This window comes from Balaenoptera musculus, chromosome X, assembly GCF_009873245.2.
Source record: "Balaenoptera musculus isolate JJ_BM4_2016_0621 chromosome X, mBalMus1.pri.v3, whole genome shotgun sequence".
Taxonomy (NCBI): Eukaryota; Metazoa; Chordata; class Mammalia; order Artiodactyla; family Balaenopteridae; genus Balaenoptera; species Balaenoptera musculus.
The window spans coordinates 6,841,544-6,859,354 of NC_045806.1; the positions used below are offsets into that span (position 1 = coordinate 6,841,544).

The window sequence follows — 17,811 nt, forward strand, 5'->3', positions numbered from 1 at the left end:
GAAGTAATGCCATTTGCAGCAACATGGATGGACCTAGAGATGATCATACTAAGCGAAGTAAGTCAGACAGAGAAAGACAAATACCATAGGATATCACTTATAGCTGGAATCTAAAATATGACACAAATGAACCTATCTACAAAACAGAAACAGAAAGAGAACAGACTTGTGGTTGCCAAGGGGGAGGGCGGGGAAGGGATTGAGTGGGAGTTTGGGATTAGCAGATGCAAACTATTATATATAGAGTGGATAAACAATAAGGTATAGTATAGGGAACTATATTTAATGTTCGGTGACAGATCATAATGGAAAAGAATATATATATGTATAACTGAGTCACTTTGTTGTACAGAAGAAATTAACACAACATTGTAAGTCAACTATCCTTCAATAAAATTTTTTTAAAAATCTTGTGATAAACCGTAATGGGAAAGAATATGAAAAAAACTGTGTATATGTATAACGGAACCACTTTGCTGTACAGCAGAAATTAATACAACATTGTAAATCAGCTATACTTCAATAAAATAAATTTAAAATAGGAAAAGTGTCTGTGCTCCAGCTGCTCTCGCCTCTGATTCTCCCTTCAGCTCCTTGAGGTACCCCTTAGCCCCGCGTGGTAGTAAAGGAAGTGGAGGCCCAGCCCGGTGAAGCGGCCTGGCCCAGACACTCAGCCCCTGTGTGGCTGAGCGAGGACGGAACCCAGGACTCCTGACACGTTGTCTGCCTGGCCCTCCCACTTGCCTTGATGAAACCTGGTTGGCCAGAAACCAAGAAGAAAGTCTTAAAAACAAATGGACTGAAAGCAACCATTGATTTGGAGGCCACACAGAGATCTGTCCAAAGAAATGCAGCTAGTGTAAATTTAAACAAATAGGAGGCCTCTTTTCAGCAGTGACATGGAACATTACAGCAAGGGTTTGAAGATAACCTAGCTTCCAGTCATGATTTACCGTCATCTCCAATAGCGGACCCAAGTGTTCATCAGATGTTCAAGGTCATGGTTCCCTTATAGAGCTTTATCCTGCTTAGTCATCATTTTGCTTTAGTGGGGGGACGTTCCTTCTAGCAGATGGCTTTCAGCCCTCCTCTTTGCAGAAGCCTCAGACTCCCACACCCCCCCATTCGTCTTCACTGCTCCATCCCCTTCTTTCAGCAGTCCTTCACTGAGTATCGTCATCAACATGTTCTAGAAATGGAATCTACTTTGAAGAGCAGTATCACGTGGAGAGATAAGAAAGTTATGCAACCAAACTCTATACCCAACCCAGATAAAGAGAGCAATCAAGGACGTATTCAAGTCTTGGCTTAGAAGTGGGTTTGCACCCAGTTCTTGACAAGTTGCCGGCACTGTATCTGTGTCTGCCGCTGATCCAGAGCCGCTGGTGGTCCAGCTGGGAATGGACTTGGCATCCACCTGGAGAATTTAAGAATTCTGGTTCCTGTGCCTCTGGGTCTTAGAGTAAGTAAGTAAGGTTAAAAAGGTGAATCTTGGAGTCACATAGTCTAGAGTTGAAATTCTAGTTCAGCCTCTCATCACATGTATGAACCTTGGACAGCTTATCTTATTTCTCCAGCATTTGTCTTTCTCATGTGTGAAACAGAAACACCAACTCTGAACAGCTGCTGTGAAGATTGAGATAATGGACACAAAGTGCCCAGGTTTGATTAAAGGTGGTAAGGTAGTCAGAATCTGCTGTGTTTCATGTGACTTAAGTAGCATTGCTAACAAATATCATATATTAACACATATATGTGGAACCTAGAAAAATGGTACAGATGAACCGGTTTGCAGAGCAGAAATAGAGACATAGATGTAGAGAACAAACGTATGGACCTCAAGGGGGGAAAGTGGCAGGGGTGGTGGTGTGATGAATTGGGAGATTGGGACTGACATGTATACACTAATATGTATAAAATGGATAACTAATAAGAACCTGCTGTACTAAAAAATTAATAAAATAAAATTCAAAAATTTTAAAAAAAAGTAGCATTTCTATGGCCCTGTGTTACTTGAGGGAATAAATGAGTGGGTGAGTAGATGAATGAAATAATACTTCTGTAGACTGAATTTTGTATTTCCCTTCCGAACACACACAGACACACAAATACATATGCTGAAGCATAATCCCCAGTGTGATATTCGGAGGCAGAGCCTTTAGGAGGTGATTAGGTCATGAGGATGGGGCCCTTGTGAGTGGGATTGGTGCCCTTCTAAGAGGCCGCATGGAGCTCTCTTGCCCCTTCCACCTTGTCAGGTTACAGGGAAAAGACAGTCATCTGTGGACCGGGAAGTGGGCTGTCACCAGACACTGAATTTGCCAGTACCTTGATCTTGGACTTCAGCCTCCGGAACTGTGAAAAATAAATGTCTGCTACTGACACCACCCAGTGTGTGGTGTTTCGTTATAGCAGCTGGAACAGACTAAGACATACACCAAAAGCTGGACTTTTCTCCCACAGCTGCTCCATCAGTCACTGAGATGTATTTGTCAGGAGCCCTGGTCACAGTCAAAGCTGTGCTCTGGTGGAACACTCTGTAGAAGTTTCTAGGTGGAATTTTGTGGTGGGCTGCGATTGGTGTCCTACTGCCTGAGTTTGGAGCTAGTGACTGGGGTCTGTCAGTTACCCTCGGGAGATCTCAGGACCCGATCCGTAAAAGGGAGAAAAGAGAACGAGGGGATGACTGCAGAGGGTTAGGAATTAGGAGGAAGTCCTTGGAGCAGTGCCTGAGAGTGCGTACCGTGTAAGGGCTGGCGGGTGTTACTTTATTACTACCGCGGCAGGCGTAGCCCTGCACTAGACCTTGTGGAGATACCAGGAGGGTAACAAATGGCTCTCAGTCCAGTGTCCTGTCCCATCAGCTGGTGGAGACACGAATGGAAGAGATGGTAGGAGCCAGGTGGGCGGGGCTGTCACCCAGGAAGAATTCTTACGAGAGAGAAGCCGTTGTGGCCCAGAGTATATAGGGATGAGCCCATGAGATGGGGAGTCCGGCCAAGAACCCACTCGGTCCAGCTCCATCCATTGACCTCAGATTTTTCTAGTCTACCCCTTGCCGGAAAATGAGTGATAAAAGCTTGGAGATTAAGACTGTCCACAGGGTGGCAGAGACTCGGGGGGATAGAGTCATTGGTTAACACAGGGGTGGGTGGTTCTGTTCTGGCAGGAGTGGGTAGGGGAACGGAGGGCAGAGAGAGAGAAAACAAGTTAGAGGGAGAAGGGAAGGCTGACTGCAAAGGGCGTTTGTTCATGTCCTTCAGAGAGTAGGAGCAGAGCGACCCTGTGCGGGGAGAGCCTCCGAGGTGCTCTCCTGTACAATCTAATTTAGGGGGTTACACTGCATAAAGAAATACACACTCTCCTGTACAATCTAATTTAGGGGGTTACACTGCATAAAGAAATACACACTCTCCTGTACAATCTAATTTAGGGGGTTACACTGCATAAAGAAATACACACTCTCCTGTACAATCTAATTTAGGGGGTTACACTGCATAAAGAAATACACACTCTCCTGTACAATCTAATTTAGGGGGTTACACTGCATAAAGAAATACACACTCTCCTGTACAATCTAATTTAGGGGGTTACACTGCATAAAGAAATACACACTCTCCTGTACAATCTAATTTCGGGGGTTACACTGCATAAAGAAATATACACTCTCCTGTACAATCTAATTTCGGGGGTTACACTGCATAAAGAAATACACACTCTCCTGTACAATCTAATTTAGGGGGTTACACTGCATAAAGAAATACACACTCTCCTGTACAATCTAATTTAGGGGGTTACACTGCATAAAGAAATACACACTCTCCTGTACAATCTAATTTAGGGGGTTACACTGCATAAAGAAATACACACTCTCCTGTACAATCTAATTTAGGGGGTTACACTGCATAAAGAAATACACACTCTCCTGTACAATCTAATTTAGGGGGTTACACTGCATAAAGAAATACACACTCTCCTGTACAATCTAATTTAGGGGGTTACACTGCATAAAGAAATACACACTCTCCTGTACAATCTAATTTAGGGGGTTACACTGCATAAAGAAATACACACTCTCCTGTACAATCTAATTTAGGGGGTTACACTGCATAAAGAAATACACACTCTCCTGTACAATCTAATTTAGGGGGTTACACTGCATAAAGAAATACACACTCTCCTGTACAATCTAATTTAGGGGGTTACACTGCATAAAGAAATACACACTCTCCTGTACAATCTAATTTAGGGGGTTACACTGCATAAAGAAATACACACTCTCCTGTACAATCTAATTTAGGGGGTTACACTGCATAAAGAAATATACAGTCTCCTGTACAATCTAATTTAGGGGGTTACACTGCATAAAGAAATACACACTCTCCTGTACAATCTAATTTCGGGGGTTACACTGCATAAAGAAATATACACTCTCCTGTACAATCTAATTTCGGGGGTTACACTGCATAAAGAAATACACACTCTCCTGTACAATCTAATTTAGGGGGTTACACTGCATAAAGAAATACACACTCTCCTGTACAATCTAATTTAGGGGGTTACACTGCATAAAGAAATATACACTCTCCTGTACAATCTAATTTAGGGGGTTACACTGCATAAAGAAATATACACAAGTTAATAGCAGCTACAGTACTACTCTTGAAATAAGTATCAAGTGCCTATTCTATATATTCTTAATAACGAGGCCATGAGCAGGAGGTGGGGTGAGGAGGAGGGAGTGGAGAGAGAAAGGGACGCAGATGCAGACAGAGCTCTTCTCGCGTGAGGGAACATTCCCATCTGCTGAGCGTTTTGTTTATTGCAAAGGCTGGTTGTGTTTTGGTAACGAAAGGCAGAAGCACTGAGGATGTTGACTCTGATGGAGGACGGGGGGCCCGCTGGGCTGATGAACGTGAGTGTGGCTCGAGAGGCAGGGAGACCCCCGCCAGCCACCCCCCAGCACGTAGGATGAGCCAGGGGTGATGGGAAGGCGCTCATGGCGGAGACACCTTGGGAGCGGGCTGCCCGGGACCCACACAGGTGAGGGTCTGACAGAGCAAAAGGCAACCTGTGCCTCGGACCCGCACCCCCGTCCCCCATGGACCCCCAGGTCCTCCTGCCCTGCCCTGTGCCCTCCTTCATTGAAACAGGCATTGCTTGCTACTTGCCGTCACCGTCCTGACTTTTCTCCCAACGTTTTCATCCAAGCAGCTCCATCCACGCCTTATCTGCAAGCACCTCTCACTTGCCTAGTGTTGTCAGCAGCTTCCTACAGAGGCACTTGGCGAGGGGTGCTAGGGGAGGAATGGGGGAACCCAGCACCTCTTAGCCAAGGGGATCGCCCAGGTTTTCGGTTAATGACCCAAGGCCACACCACTGAGTCCGGACCAGCCTCTTTTTCTTCGGACAGTGGGTGGTGAGATTCATTTGCCGTGAGCACTGCAAGGAGGGCGCAGACAGACATAAGCATGAACTTCTGGAAGGAGCCCTGCAAACCCAGGCACAGAGCCCTGGAGTCTGATTTCTGTAACAGAAACCGTTAACCCGGGCAGACACGGGCCTGTTTCGCTTTTAATAACGCCGAAAGGGCTCTACCTTTGCAGCTGTTTTCCCGTCCCGTGCAAGCAGAGGCCTGCCTTGGTCTGCATCTCTCCCTCTCTCTGCCGGATCCTGCCCACGACACCCCACGTCAGAGGCCGGGCATCCTACGGCCACGTTCCTTCTGCTGTTAAGCACGTCTGACATCAGCGGTGCTGCCTTTTAGGTCTCAGTGGCTGTGCCTTCCGCCCTCAGTCCAGGCTTCACAGAACCCTGGCCTCCCTGTCTTGTTGCAGGTTTTTCCCACTCGGCGTTCACATTCGGTATCGAGAGCCACATAAGCCAGTCCAACATCAATGGGACTCTAGTGCCGCCGGCTGCCCTCATCTCCATCCTGCAGAAGGGCCTGCAGTATGTGGAGGCCGAGATCAGCATCAACGAGGTACGTGCACCCCGGGGGCGGGCCCAAGCAGCGCAGACCCTGGAGCGTGCGTGCGCGCTGGGAAGACGCGTCACCTTAGCACGCAGTTCCCCACCATCTCTCACAGTCAGATAGGGTTCCTTCTCTCCTTGCGGTAAATACTTTCTCCAGTGAGGGATGGCGCTTCTGTTGTACCCAAGGAGCAATCTTCCGAGGCCCTTTAGGTGGTTGTGTTTTCCATATCCATGCACAGATCGCCAGCTGTTGACTGATGTCACAGTATGTTGCCAAACGGGAAAAACACGCAGCAGATCTGCAGCTGGTTTATACGGTCATCCCTGGGTATGCACTGGGGATTGGTTCCACGACCTGCTGCAGGTACCAAAATGCGTAGTGCTCAGGTCCCACAGTTGGCCCTCCTGTATCCGCAGATTCCACATCCGTGGATTCTACCAACCGCGGATGGTTAACATAGTAGTAAATGTGTTGAAACAAAAATCCGCGTATAGTGGACCTTCCCAGTTCAGACCTGTGTTGTTCAAGGGTCAGGGGTACTTGGGGACAGGTGTGGGCCTTGCACGTGCACAGAAAATGCCCTCCCCCCTGGAATATTTTGAGCAATGCAGTTGAAGAGGGATCCTAGGAAACATTTGCCTAGAATCTGTGTTTCGTGTGAACCCGACAGAGGGCACAGCCTGAGACCACAGAGGATAGATGAGGACTGTTGTGTTCGAGAGGATTCCAGGGGATGGTTTTGTTACTCATTGAAGACCAGCAGGGGAAGGGGGCACTTGTATCCATAATTATAAATTTAAGTCACTCCAATTTGTTTGTGTCCCCTCCCTCTTTATAGATTGGGGCACAGTGTCCCCTCCCTCTTTATAGATTGGGGCACAATGAGTACTTGGGCCAACTTCATACCAATTTTTAAATGGGTTCTTTTGGTTGAAAACAGTGCCCCTCTCCCCTGTTCTCTTTTGCTCTTGGGATCGTGCTGTGAAGATGCCCGGGGCCTCCTGTGATATCCGAGGCCTCCCTTGCATCCTGGTCTGAGCCCCTCTTATTTTCACCGCACTTCCCACCCTTTCTCCTTCTTTCTGCCCTCGTTTCTCCCACCTCGGTCTGGCACGCTGCTCTGCCCCAACTTCCCGCCTTCTGCCACGGTCCATCCTGCACAGCTGACGCCGTCCACTGCCCACATGCCCCTCTGTACCACCAAGTGTCCCCTTCCCAGGTCACAGCACCCTCGGGCCCATCTTCCCGAACCTTTCCAGTTTCCTCCATCCCCTCTCCCTCTGAACTTCTCTCACCCTTACAAGCCTGTCTTATGCATAGCATTGAACTCCACTTTCTCTTCAGCTTTTAAAACTACAGAAGGAATGTATCTTGTGTTCTGTCACGTGTATCCCTCTGCTGTTTTCCAAAACCCCACGTCCTTGAAAACACCGGAGTGTCTGCCTACCCTGTGCTCTTTCTTGCCTAGCAACGGGCAGTCTCCTCTTTCCTTGTCTTACATTGGGTGCCTGGGATCTTCCACCAGCAACTTGAAGCCCCGTCGCGTCTCTCTTTCCACAGAACAAACACGTGTGGGGATAGGGTTACAGGACCCCAGAGGCCCCACCAGCTCTCAGACTGTGTGATGCTGAGTGAGACTGGATTTCCCTTCCCCCTGCCCCTGCGCCCCCCTGCCCCAGTTTCCACGTCTTTCATCTGCGGAGAAGCCCCCGTACCTTCTCTCCCTTGGCAATTCAAAGTCCAGTGTGTCCAGAGGAGAATGAAAGGTCGTCTCATTTGTCACTTAGGTTTCGGGTAGTTAAAAGTGAGACAGTGTGCTTTTAGAGCTTAAACTAGAAGGTTTTTTGTCACCCTGGGCAGTTACAACCTTTTGCAAAATCATCATCCATTTGGGGCTTGAATATACGAAGAAGGAAGGTGACGTAGAAGCCGGCTGACCAGTTGGTCAGCACTGGCCCCTCCGTGGCTGGAACCTGGGCAGCTGATGAGGTGACTGGCTACTTTTTCCCATGTTCTGTATTATATTGTTCCCTTATTTTCAAATATTGTGTAGTAACCTGTAGTCAGCTGGGGTGATGTTTCATTCACACACTGTGTTGCTGAAACTTAGGTCCTTCGGTTCTTTCTAATTTATGAGACAACAGGCTAAAACATGTTTGCACATCCAATAGACACACTGAGAGGCCCTGAGTTTCATGTGACTAATGTTTGGAGCGCTTTCTAAGGAGAGAACTCTCTCATGTGTTACTAAGTGTGTATGGAAATGTTTTCATTATCAATGGAAGCCAGAGACTCAAAGGAAGTTCGGAAAATAGGAATGGTAACTAAACAATGCTGTTGTTAGACTATCATGGCTGTGTTAGTCTGTGCCCTGCTCCCAGGAAGTCATTTCATGTGGTAGCAGATGTGTGGGTTTTATTACATCAGGCGGACAGACGCATTAGGAATCAGATCGTGAGTGGTGCAGGAATGTCTGATTTGGGCCCGCGGTGTCCGAAGATACGTCTGTGACATCAAAGGGGAGTGGTTGCACACTTGTCAGAGCGCCTGGGCGGGGTTTCCCCCCCTCGGCAGTCTTGACACTTGGGGGCCGGATCACTGCTTGCTACGGGGCCGTCCTGGGCCCTGTGGCGTGTGGCGCAGTATCCCTGGTCTCCACCCACCAGGTGCCAGGAGCACCTCCACAGTCGTGACAGCCAGAAATGCCTCCAGACTTGACCAAGTGTCCCCCGAGGGGGTAAAATCACCCCCCTGTCGAGGACCAGTGCGTCAGGGGTAGCCCTCTTGTCGTGACAGGAAGTATCCGGACTCAGGTGGGTATTTGCCGAGTGTCGGGTGCCCTGTGGCAGCAGCAGGCACACCGGGCCCGCCACGACGCTCACTCTTGCCGGCCCCTGCCCGCCTGCCCACGCTGTGATCCCCCCCCTGGCTCAGGACGCCCGGTCCGGCGCGGCCACCTCGGCGGCCCGCGGCTCCCGGGAGCCTCGTGTCCGTCCCCGCCGCGCGCCCGTCTCGCTGGGAGCTGATGTCTGTGTCTGGGCTCTGTCCGCAGGACGGCACGGTGTTTGACGGCCGCCCCATAGAGTCGCTGTCCCTGATCGACGCGGTGATGCCCGACGTGGTGCAGACGCGGCAGCAGGCCTTCCGAGAGAAGCTGGCGCAGCAGCAGGCCAGCGTGGCGGCCACGGCGGCGGCGGCGGCGGCCCCGGCGACGGCGGCGGCCCCGGCGGCCGTTTCCCAGCAGAATCCACCAAAGAACGGCGAGGCCACGGTGAACGGGGAGGAGAACGGAGCACACGCAATAAGTGAGTGCGGGGCTGCAGAGCTTCGCGCTCCCGGCAGCTTCTCTCTCTCCTCCGGGCCTGGGCAAGTCCCGCAGCCTCCTTACGGGCCTGCCCGCTGGGCGGTGCGTACGCGGCGACGTCCGGGCTTTCCTGCCCGCTGCGCGGTGCGTATGCGGCGACGTCCGGGCTTTCCTGCCCGCTGGGCGGTGCGTATGCGCGACGTCCGGGCTTTCCTGCCCGCTGCGCGGTGCGTATGCGCGATGTCCGGGCTTTCCTGCCCGCTGGGCGGTGCGTACGCGGCGACGTCCGGGGTTCCTGCCCGCTGGGCGGTGCGTATGCGGCGACGTCCGGGCTTTCCTGCCCGCTGCGCGGTGCGTATGCGCGACGTCCGGGGGTTCCTGCCCGCTGCGCGGTGCGTATGCGGCGACGTACGGGCTTTCCTGCCCGCTGGGCGGTGCGTATGTGGCGACGTCCGGGCTTTCCTGCCCGCTGGGCGGTGCGTATGCGCGACGTCCGGGGGTTCCTGCCCGCTGCGCGGTGCGTGTGAGTCGACGTCCGGGGTTTGCTTCCTCCGTGGCCGGGAGGGCTTCGTGCTCTGGTTTGTCACTGAGATCCTTGGACACGACGTTCTTCACTTACACGTCCTCAGCTTCGGGAGATCGTGCTGCTCTGAGGACTCATTTGTTGCCCCTTGTGATTGCTGTCCGGCACAGGTCGGAGGCCCGCGCGCCGTCCTCCGGCCTCGCGGACAGACTCTGACCTAACGCTCGGAGCTCCCGGTCACTGACAGGGCACCCGGCCCACACAGCAAGTGCCGTCTTACTTGGTGGTTGCAGCAGGGTCCCCGTTAGGTAATGGCCCAAAAGTGTGTGGCACACAAGTCGGAGAGCGTGAATCTTTGCCCAGGGAACCTGCCGGCACTTTGACGTGCGGCTTATCAACTCGGAGACGGCTTCAAGGTCTAAGCTCAGAGCGTGTGTGCGCGTTGCGCACGTGCGTGTGAGTGTGTGCACGCGTGTGTGTTCTTCCTCCTTTGAAACTCATTTCTCTCCGAGCGGCCGTGCCGCCCCCGCGGGGGCAGGTCATTCCCCCACCCCCATCCCCTCTCCCCCGGCACGAGCCCGCTCCCGCTAGAGTCGAGATGCAGCTCCAGCGCTGCGCGGGAAGCCGGGGCAGGCTGCAGCGCGGGGTACGTTACAGCGGGATGGCTTAAAGCCCATCTGTCTAGCGTCAGATGAAAAGACCTCCCGCCGGCAGGCCCCATGATCACTGTTAACGAGGTCCAAAATGACGGGACAGGGAAAGAAGAAGAAAAAATAGGTGGCTTGTACCCACAGATCATATATGGGCTGCCCACTCCCATGGGATACATCCCTCAAGGCGCCAAAAATAAAGAAAACAGGAAGGAGGTACGTGTTCTTGTCTTCTTAGTCTTCCGCCCCAGGCAGTGATCGTAATTGGTGAGCTCTGAGAAATGTATATATCTGCCGAGACAGAAATTTTGCGCAGTTATAAATTGCACCGTGTATTTTAAATCTTACCCTCTAAGGGAGTGTGGCCACGTGGAGACCGGTGCATGCCTTCAGGAACGCTGGCGGCTGGCAGGCAGGTAGCCTTTGCTTCAGGAGTCCCTCCCTGGGCGTTGCTTTCCACCTGAGGGCTGGCCGGCAGCCCATCCCACGTGCACCCACTCTCACTTTTTTCCCACGAACTCTAGTCCCACCTGCTTTTTGCTCCCATCTCGCTACAAGGCAGGCTGTGGCCTGAATGTAGTCTCTGAAGTGATCCTTCGTTCTGATCTTCAAGAATCTTGTTTCTTGTGCCACATAGGGGGAAAACGGCCACTATCCAGGGTGAGTCTCTTCTGGGTGGCACTTAGCATGCCTTGTCACCCTTCCAGAGCCTGGACCCTGTGGGTCATCTGGAGGGAGGACTGCTTGGGTTCAGAAGCCTGGTGGTTCTGCTTGGCTTGAAAAGCATGGTACGCAGATGACTCCAGTCGGAAAATAGCATTTGAGTCCCAAGACTCTGAGGGTGTTTGAAGGCAGCGGGGTTGAGGGTGGCAAGCCTTCTGGGAGAAGGATGGCATGCTCCCGTGGTAGCGTCACAGGTAAGGAGCGTCACAGATGAGCACCTCACAGGGGTGCTTCCAGGTAAGATCTGCTGTCCCGTCAAGAGAAGGAACCTTCCGGCTCTGCTCAGGAGCCAGCTGGCTGTTATCTTTTCTGTCCAGTCTTGTTCTGGCTGTGGTTAGAAATTAGCCTCGCCCTAGTTATAAAGAATAAATACCAGTTTTTATTCCTCTATCAAGTTTGGAGACTGTAAAGAGATGTAACATATCTACTAAATTACACAAAATGATTTGGTTGTAATCATCATGGGTGACAGCACAGGAGGTTGTTTGTAAAACCCACACGCCCTGAGGATGAGTTTCCTTGGTATCCGTCAGACCTGTGTCTTTTCCTGTTTCCCGTGACAGATAATCATTCGAAACCAATGGAAATAGACGGAGACGTGGAGATTCCACCCAACAAAGCCACAGTCCTTCGGGGCCATGAGTCTGAGGTGTTCATCTGTGCCTGGAACCCTGTCAGTGATCTCCTGGCTTCTGGGTAAGGGTGTCCCGCTGGGGGTGCCCAGGGTCTGGGTGTCCGAGTTCTCCCTCCCAGGACATGCGCTCCCTCCTTACCTTGTCCGTGGCATCTTCCCAGTGAGTGCAGACCAGGGCTTGGGGCGCCCCGAGTACCTCAGGCTGTGCAGAAGTGCCCGGTCCAGCCGTTTTCTCAGCGGGGTGGGGAGCAGTGCACAGACACTTCGAATTACTAAGTGCAAAAAAGGTCGGGAAGAGAAAACCACTGTGAGTCAGCGATATCAGAAAGACGGAGGACCCCGTGCCGAGGATGCCCGACCTAGCCAGACAGCAAGTAGTGATGAGCATTGCTGGCCCTGGGACCGGAAGCTGAAGGCTGTGTGTGTTCCTTGCGCAGATCTGGAGATTCGACCGCGAGGATATGGAACCTCAATGAAAACAGCAACGGGGGCTCCACGCAGCTCGTGCTGAGGCACTGTATACGGGAGGGGGGGCATGACGTCCCCAGTAACAAAGACGTGACCTCGCTGGACTGGAACGTAAGCCTCCGCCACCGCCGAGACCCTTGAACATCTGTAAACCGCAGCGAGGGCCGCCGCGATGGTGATGGAGCCGGGCAGACGCAGGAAGGGGGCAGTGTTGTTGGTCAGCCCACCCTGGGGGGCTGGCCCCCGTTTCTGAGCGCTCCTCCCGAGGCCCTCCGTGTTGGCGGGCCTCTAGCCGGGTGTTCAGTAGCCACACGTTGGCAGGATGGAGTCTGGTGGTTTTATCGGGGAACCCGTTCTGCTGGCGCTCTGTGAGTTGTCACGAAGGAAAGATGGCTTTCCACCCTGACGCTTGAGCGCCTGTGTTACGTGCATTTAATACGTGAGAGACACAGAACTCACTGACTGTTTTTTTTTTTTTTGATTGGAACATCTTTTGATTTTCTTGCCCTTTACCATGTTTATGCATATTCTGTCATTTCGCCACTCTTCTCTATTTGCATATATTGCTAAGAGCTCACCTAAGTCTCCAGGAGTCTCACGATAGCTTTTCGCACAGTGTTTTTATGGACATCCTCAGTGGTGAGGGGTTGCAGTGTGTTTCCCTTGCCCCCTCGCCTCCGCGATCGTTGTATGCAGGGAGGCTGTTTTGTCTCACATTTTACTTGAAGGGCAGTGCAAGCTAAAGTAGGCCAGCGTGACTGGTGAGTCGTGACTGGGAGCCTGTTGTTGACAGCGGGTCCTCCGGCCCAGGGATAACGTGAGGGGCTCTTCTTCAGTGCTGCCTCTACTAAGCTGTTTCTGTTGGTTTGTGTTTCTCCCTGGCCTGCAGAGTGACGGCACACTGTTGGCTACAGGTTCCTATGACGGTTTTGCGAGAATATGGACGGAAGACGGTAAGTCCTGACTCTCTTGCGTCGGGGTCGGAGAGGAGGTGCTTGGTTGGCCATCATCCGGCGAACAGACCGAGGCTCGGAAGTCACCCTGCTTGCTGTGTTTGTGTTTTACGTACCAGGTAACCTGGCCAGCACCTTAGGCCAACATAAAGGCCCCATCTTTGCCTTGAAATGGAACAAGAAGGGGAATTACATTTTGAGTGCTGGAGTAGACAAAGTGAGTGTTTGCTTAAGATACGTTGCTGTGATCTGTAGATGCTTATTTGTGTTTTTTTTTTTTTTTTTTTTTTTTTAAGACGTAATACTCTTTTTTTTTTTTTAATTTTTTTTTTATTTTTTATTTTTATTTATTTATGGCTGTGTTGGGTCTTCGTTTCTGTGCGAGGTCTTTCTCTAGTTGTGGCAAGCGGGGGCCACTCTTCATTGCGATGCGCGGGCCTCTCACTATCGCGGCCTCTCTTGTTGCGGAGCACAGGCTCCAGACGCGCAGGCTCAGTAATTGCGGCTCACGGGCCCAGTTGCTCCGCGGCATGTGGGATCTTCCCAGACCAGGGCACGAACCCGTGTCCCCTGCATCGGCAGGCAGATTCTCAACCACTGCGCCACCAGGGAAGCCCTGCTTATTTGTGTTTAATCTCAGATAACATCATGCTTTCTATGAATTCTGAGAATTCTGCCTCCCGTTAAGAAATCAGAAGGATCTGTTTTGTTTCTGTGGTTTTGATCTTAGTGTTCATTTATAGCACATCGTGTCTTAATGTACTGTAGACTGCTCTACAGACCTTTATCAGAGCTCTCCCCCTGCCCGTCACACCTTTTACTTTGAGGTTCATAGTTCACTGATGAAAGAAGAAAATCCCCAAATTGCATGTGTCCACTGCTTGAAGAAGCTCACTGGCGTGGGGTGTCCTCTGCATAAACTGACACCCCCCAGAGTGATTTTAGGAACACAAACGGTTTTCTCTCCCCAGGCTTCTGTTTTCCTAATCTGACGACTTGTTGCTTCGCGCTGTAGACCGCAGGCTTCCCTGAGAGCAGGAGTAAGGTAGACACCCATGCGAGGGGCTGGGCTCACTGGGACGATGCAGCCCTTTTCACGCAGGGGGAAATGGAGCCCCAGAGAACTTCACTACTTTGCCTCGGGACACATTGGTATAAAGTCGGACTGGAACTCAGGCCCTGGACGCCAATAACAGCTGCCCTTTAACTTTCACACTCCTCCAAAGAGTTCTTTCCATCTTCATCTCCTCCCTGCCCCTGAGGCCGGTTTTTACAATCATTTTGGATTTTCTGCCTGATTATCGTCTGTTTCTACCAGGCGATGAGCTGGATGGTTAGTGGAAATGCACATTTGGAATTCTAGTAGCCTCTGAGTCAGACACTATCTGCCGTGATTAGTCAACCATGGCAGGAATAATAGTCATGTTCTGTAAAGTGATATATTCTCGGGGAGGAAATGTAATTTAGGGATGTTGGCTTTGACCTTCAGTGCTGTGCTTAACCCAAAGTGGCTAAAATGTATTTCAGTTTCTTGAAAGCTTTTGTGTAAGGAATACTTTCTTCTGCCCAGTGTATAGTTAAGGTTAAAACATCAACAAGTTGTTACAGTTATTGATGTAGTATGTGAAACTGTATCAGAATTGTGAAACGGTTTATATGTTCTCTGCCTTGCCAGATTTGTGAGTGGCTCAATTAAGAAAAAAGTTATACTCCATCAAACAAAAAATTGTTGGGAATTCCCTGGCAGTCCAGTGGTTAGGACTCCACACTTTCGCTGCCAAGGGCCCGGGTTCAGTTCCTGGTCGGGGAACTAAGATCCTATATAAGCTCTGCGGCACGACCCAAAAAAAAAAAATTGTTAATTGGTCTAGAGCTGGCCGAAAGTTTCAAAGATACTCATTGCTCTGAGTATTTCCTCTGAAAATTACTGCTGTTGATACAAAATAGAACTAGTTCTTCTTAAAGTAAAATCTTTATTAAACGTCATTGATAGGGAGGTGTAAAGGTTCCAATTCAGTTGAAAATTCCAGTTGATGAAGAACTAATTCCAGTGGTCTTCATCGAGCTACCAGATGGCTTCTTCCCTAAGTGTCTCCCAACATTAGTACGTTCATAAGCATTTGTGATTTACTTTGTTTTCCGGGGAGGAGATCATTTTTTTTTTTTCTCCTTATATACAGACCAATAAATCAGTGCCAGACCCCAGTGTAACCCAATTCTCTACTCTGTCTAGTGATCCCAATTCATGGAGTGACGGTCAGGGGAATTTTCAGAAATACCCCTTTCTGCAGCTTTTCATTGGGAAAAGTGCCAAAAAGGTGTTTATCATTACAGTTTTTTCAGTAGTTTTTCATGTTTGGGGAGACGGGGGATTTCCCACCAAAACTAGTAGTTTTGCGAGTATCAGTTACAGCTGCTGTGTCTGGTGGAGTAACCAGCGCGTGTGGCCAACTTCATGAGTGTGACCATCTGGGTCGTTAAGTGTAAGATACACCCTGGATTCCAAAGACACCGGTGAAAAGGAGAATGCTAAATATCTTGTTGATACGAGTATATTGATCTTATGTTGAAATGATAATATTTTCGCCATGCTGGAGTGAAATAAACTTTATTGTTAAAATTAGTTTTACTGGTTTCTTTTTTAATTTTTTAGTGTGGTGACTGAAAATTTTAAACTTTCTGTGTGACTTGCATGCTATTTATATACCGTTTATTGGACAGTGCTGCTTGAGAAAAAAGAGGGGCTCACTGCATTTTCTTGTATCATAAATTTTTCTAGAGAAAACTTTGCAAGAAGAATAGTAACTAACTTTTTTTTTTTTTTTTTTGCGGAGCACAGACAACAATAATTTGGGATGCCCACACAGGAGAGGCCAAACAGCAGTTTCCGTTTCATTCCGGTGAGTATTTTTTAAAATTTCCCTTTTTATTCTTTGTCATTCAAAAATAATAATTCAGAGTCCTAGGAAGTGTCCCTTAAAGTAATGGTGAATGCTTAGAGGATGGCGTGCACGGAATACAGCTGGTAGGGAGGAAACCCTTCTCACAGGAAGCACTGCTCTTGAGGTCTCCAACATACAGATACCCTCAGCGCTCGTTCGCTCAAAAGTTTAAAGACAAAGCGGCGAACCAGCCCCAGACCTGGTGTGGGCTCCTTTCTGCTGCTGCCCCAAGGGCGCTGTGTCGGGGGCGTCCCCAAGACCTCGCCCAGCATCGGCAGTTCACCCGGGAGGACTCCCAGGACGTGCAGTTGAATTCATAGCTCAGATGTATTACAGTAAAAGGATACAAAGCAATGTCAGCAGAGGGCAAAGGCACATGGGGCGAGATCCAGACCTTCCAAAGGTTGTCTCCCGACAGAGTCGCGTAGGACATGCTGGGTTCCCCCAGAAGCAAGCGGTGATCATGCGTGTGAAAGGTCGTGTAAAGTCAGCAGAGCCCGGTGCCTAGCATTTCTGGTTAGTAGGCACCCTATGCCCGCCTGCACCCGAATTCTTCACTCCCAGGAGGAGCGTGGGATTCAGTATAAACCACGTTGTTTGCACAGACGGTGGAAGCACAGAAGCTGTTCTTACCAGTTAGGGCACGGTGGGAAGTCCGAATTCCCAGACGCGGGCCAACGCCATCCTTGCCGCCAAGCCTTCCTACAGGGAGCAGTGTCAGGCCTGCAGTGGTCTTGCCTGCACGGACGTGCAGCTGCTGCTGTCGACCACACACGTCTCTGTGTGTGTGGGGTCCTCACCAGGCCACGTGGGGCAGCCAGGGGTCTAGGGGGTCCAGGTTCCCAGATTCCCACCTGATGCTTCGTGTTCCGTGTGACCCAGTCCTGTTGTGAGATGTGGTCTGTCACCTTAGGACAGAGATGGAAACTAATAAACTGTTAGGAGAAGCTGGCTTGAAGTTGACAGCAGGGAGTAGATGCCGCTTCCCTTCACGGAGGCGTTGCCTCCATTGAGAGGGAATCGCTGAGTGTACGGGTGAACGTTTACTGTGTCAGGTGGCCCCGAGACAGTGTTTAGGAGGGGATCAGAGGGCCTTTCCTGCTGGGTATTTCTGGGTGCCTGGTGATGGTCTGGACCAGAGGACTGGCCCCGAGGCCTCCCCCAGGCAGTGCATCTCCTCCGTGCCCAGGGAGGGCTCCACGCGGGGGACGCGGTCCTGCAGGGAGCAGACTATGAGGAAAGGTCCCGACAAGGCCTTGACGCGACTGAGACGAATGCGTGGACGCCAGCGTCCGTTACTGCACGCGGCACGCCGTTCCCTCCTGACGGAGGCAGACCCGGGAGGCGCCGGGGTGCACCCCGCCACCCTGGGGAGGCAGCCCGTCTCTTCCACGGCTGTCCTTGGGACCACACCGGGGACACCTGCTGCGGCTGCCGGTGAATTTTCTTATTGCTTTAGTCTGACACCGTTGATGATGTGGAAGTTGGTGAACATTTAATAGAATATATTTCCCCACCAGGAAATGGACAGGGCTCCAAGAGCAGGCAGCTTGGCATCCCAGCCTGTGTGTGTGTGTGTCTGTGTGTGTATGTGTGTGTGTGTATCTGTGTGTGTGTGTGTGCCCGTGTGTGTGTAT

General features: G+C 50.8%; 1 protein-coding gene across 5 annotated transcripts in view; it reads left to right on the forward strand.

The window, feature by feature from the left end:
• TBL1X (transducin beta like 1 X-linked) overlaps positions 1-17,811 on the forward strand; it is a 226,573-nt gene that overhangs the window by 195,689 nt on the left and 13,073 nt on the right. For all 5 annotated transcript variants that reach the window (XM_036839112.1, XM_036839113.1, XM_036839111.1 and 2 more), the window contains 7 exons: positions 5,838-5,983; positions 9,030-9,282; positions 11,741-11,873; positions 12,249-12,390; positions 13,169-13,232; positions 13,352-13,449; positions 16,072-16,132. In XM_036839112.1, coding sequence (XP_036695007.1) covers positions 5,838-5,983; positions 9,030-9,282; positions 11,741-11,873; positions 12,249-12,390; positions 13,169-13,232; positions 13,352-13,449; positions 16,072-16,132 — 897 coding nt within the window. The remainder of the gene's footprint in view (positions 1-5,837; positions 5,984-9,029; positions 9,283-11,740; positions 11,874-12,248; positions 12,391-13,168; positions 13,233-13,351; positions 13,450-16,071; positions 16,133-17,811) is intronic.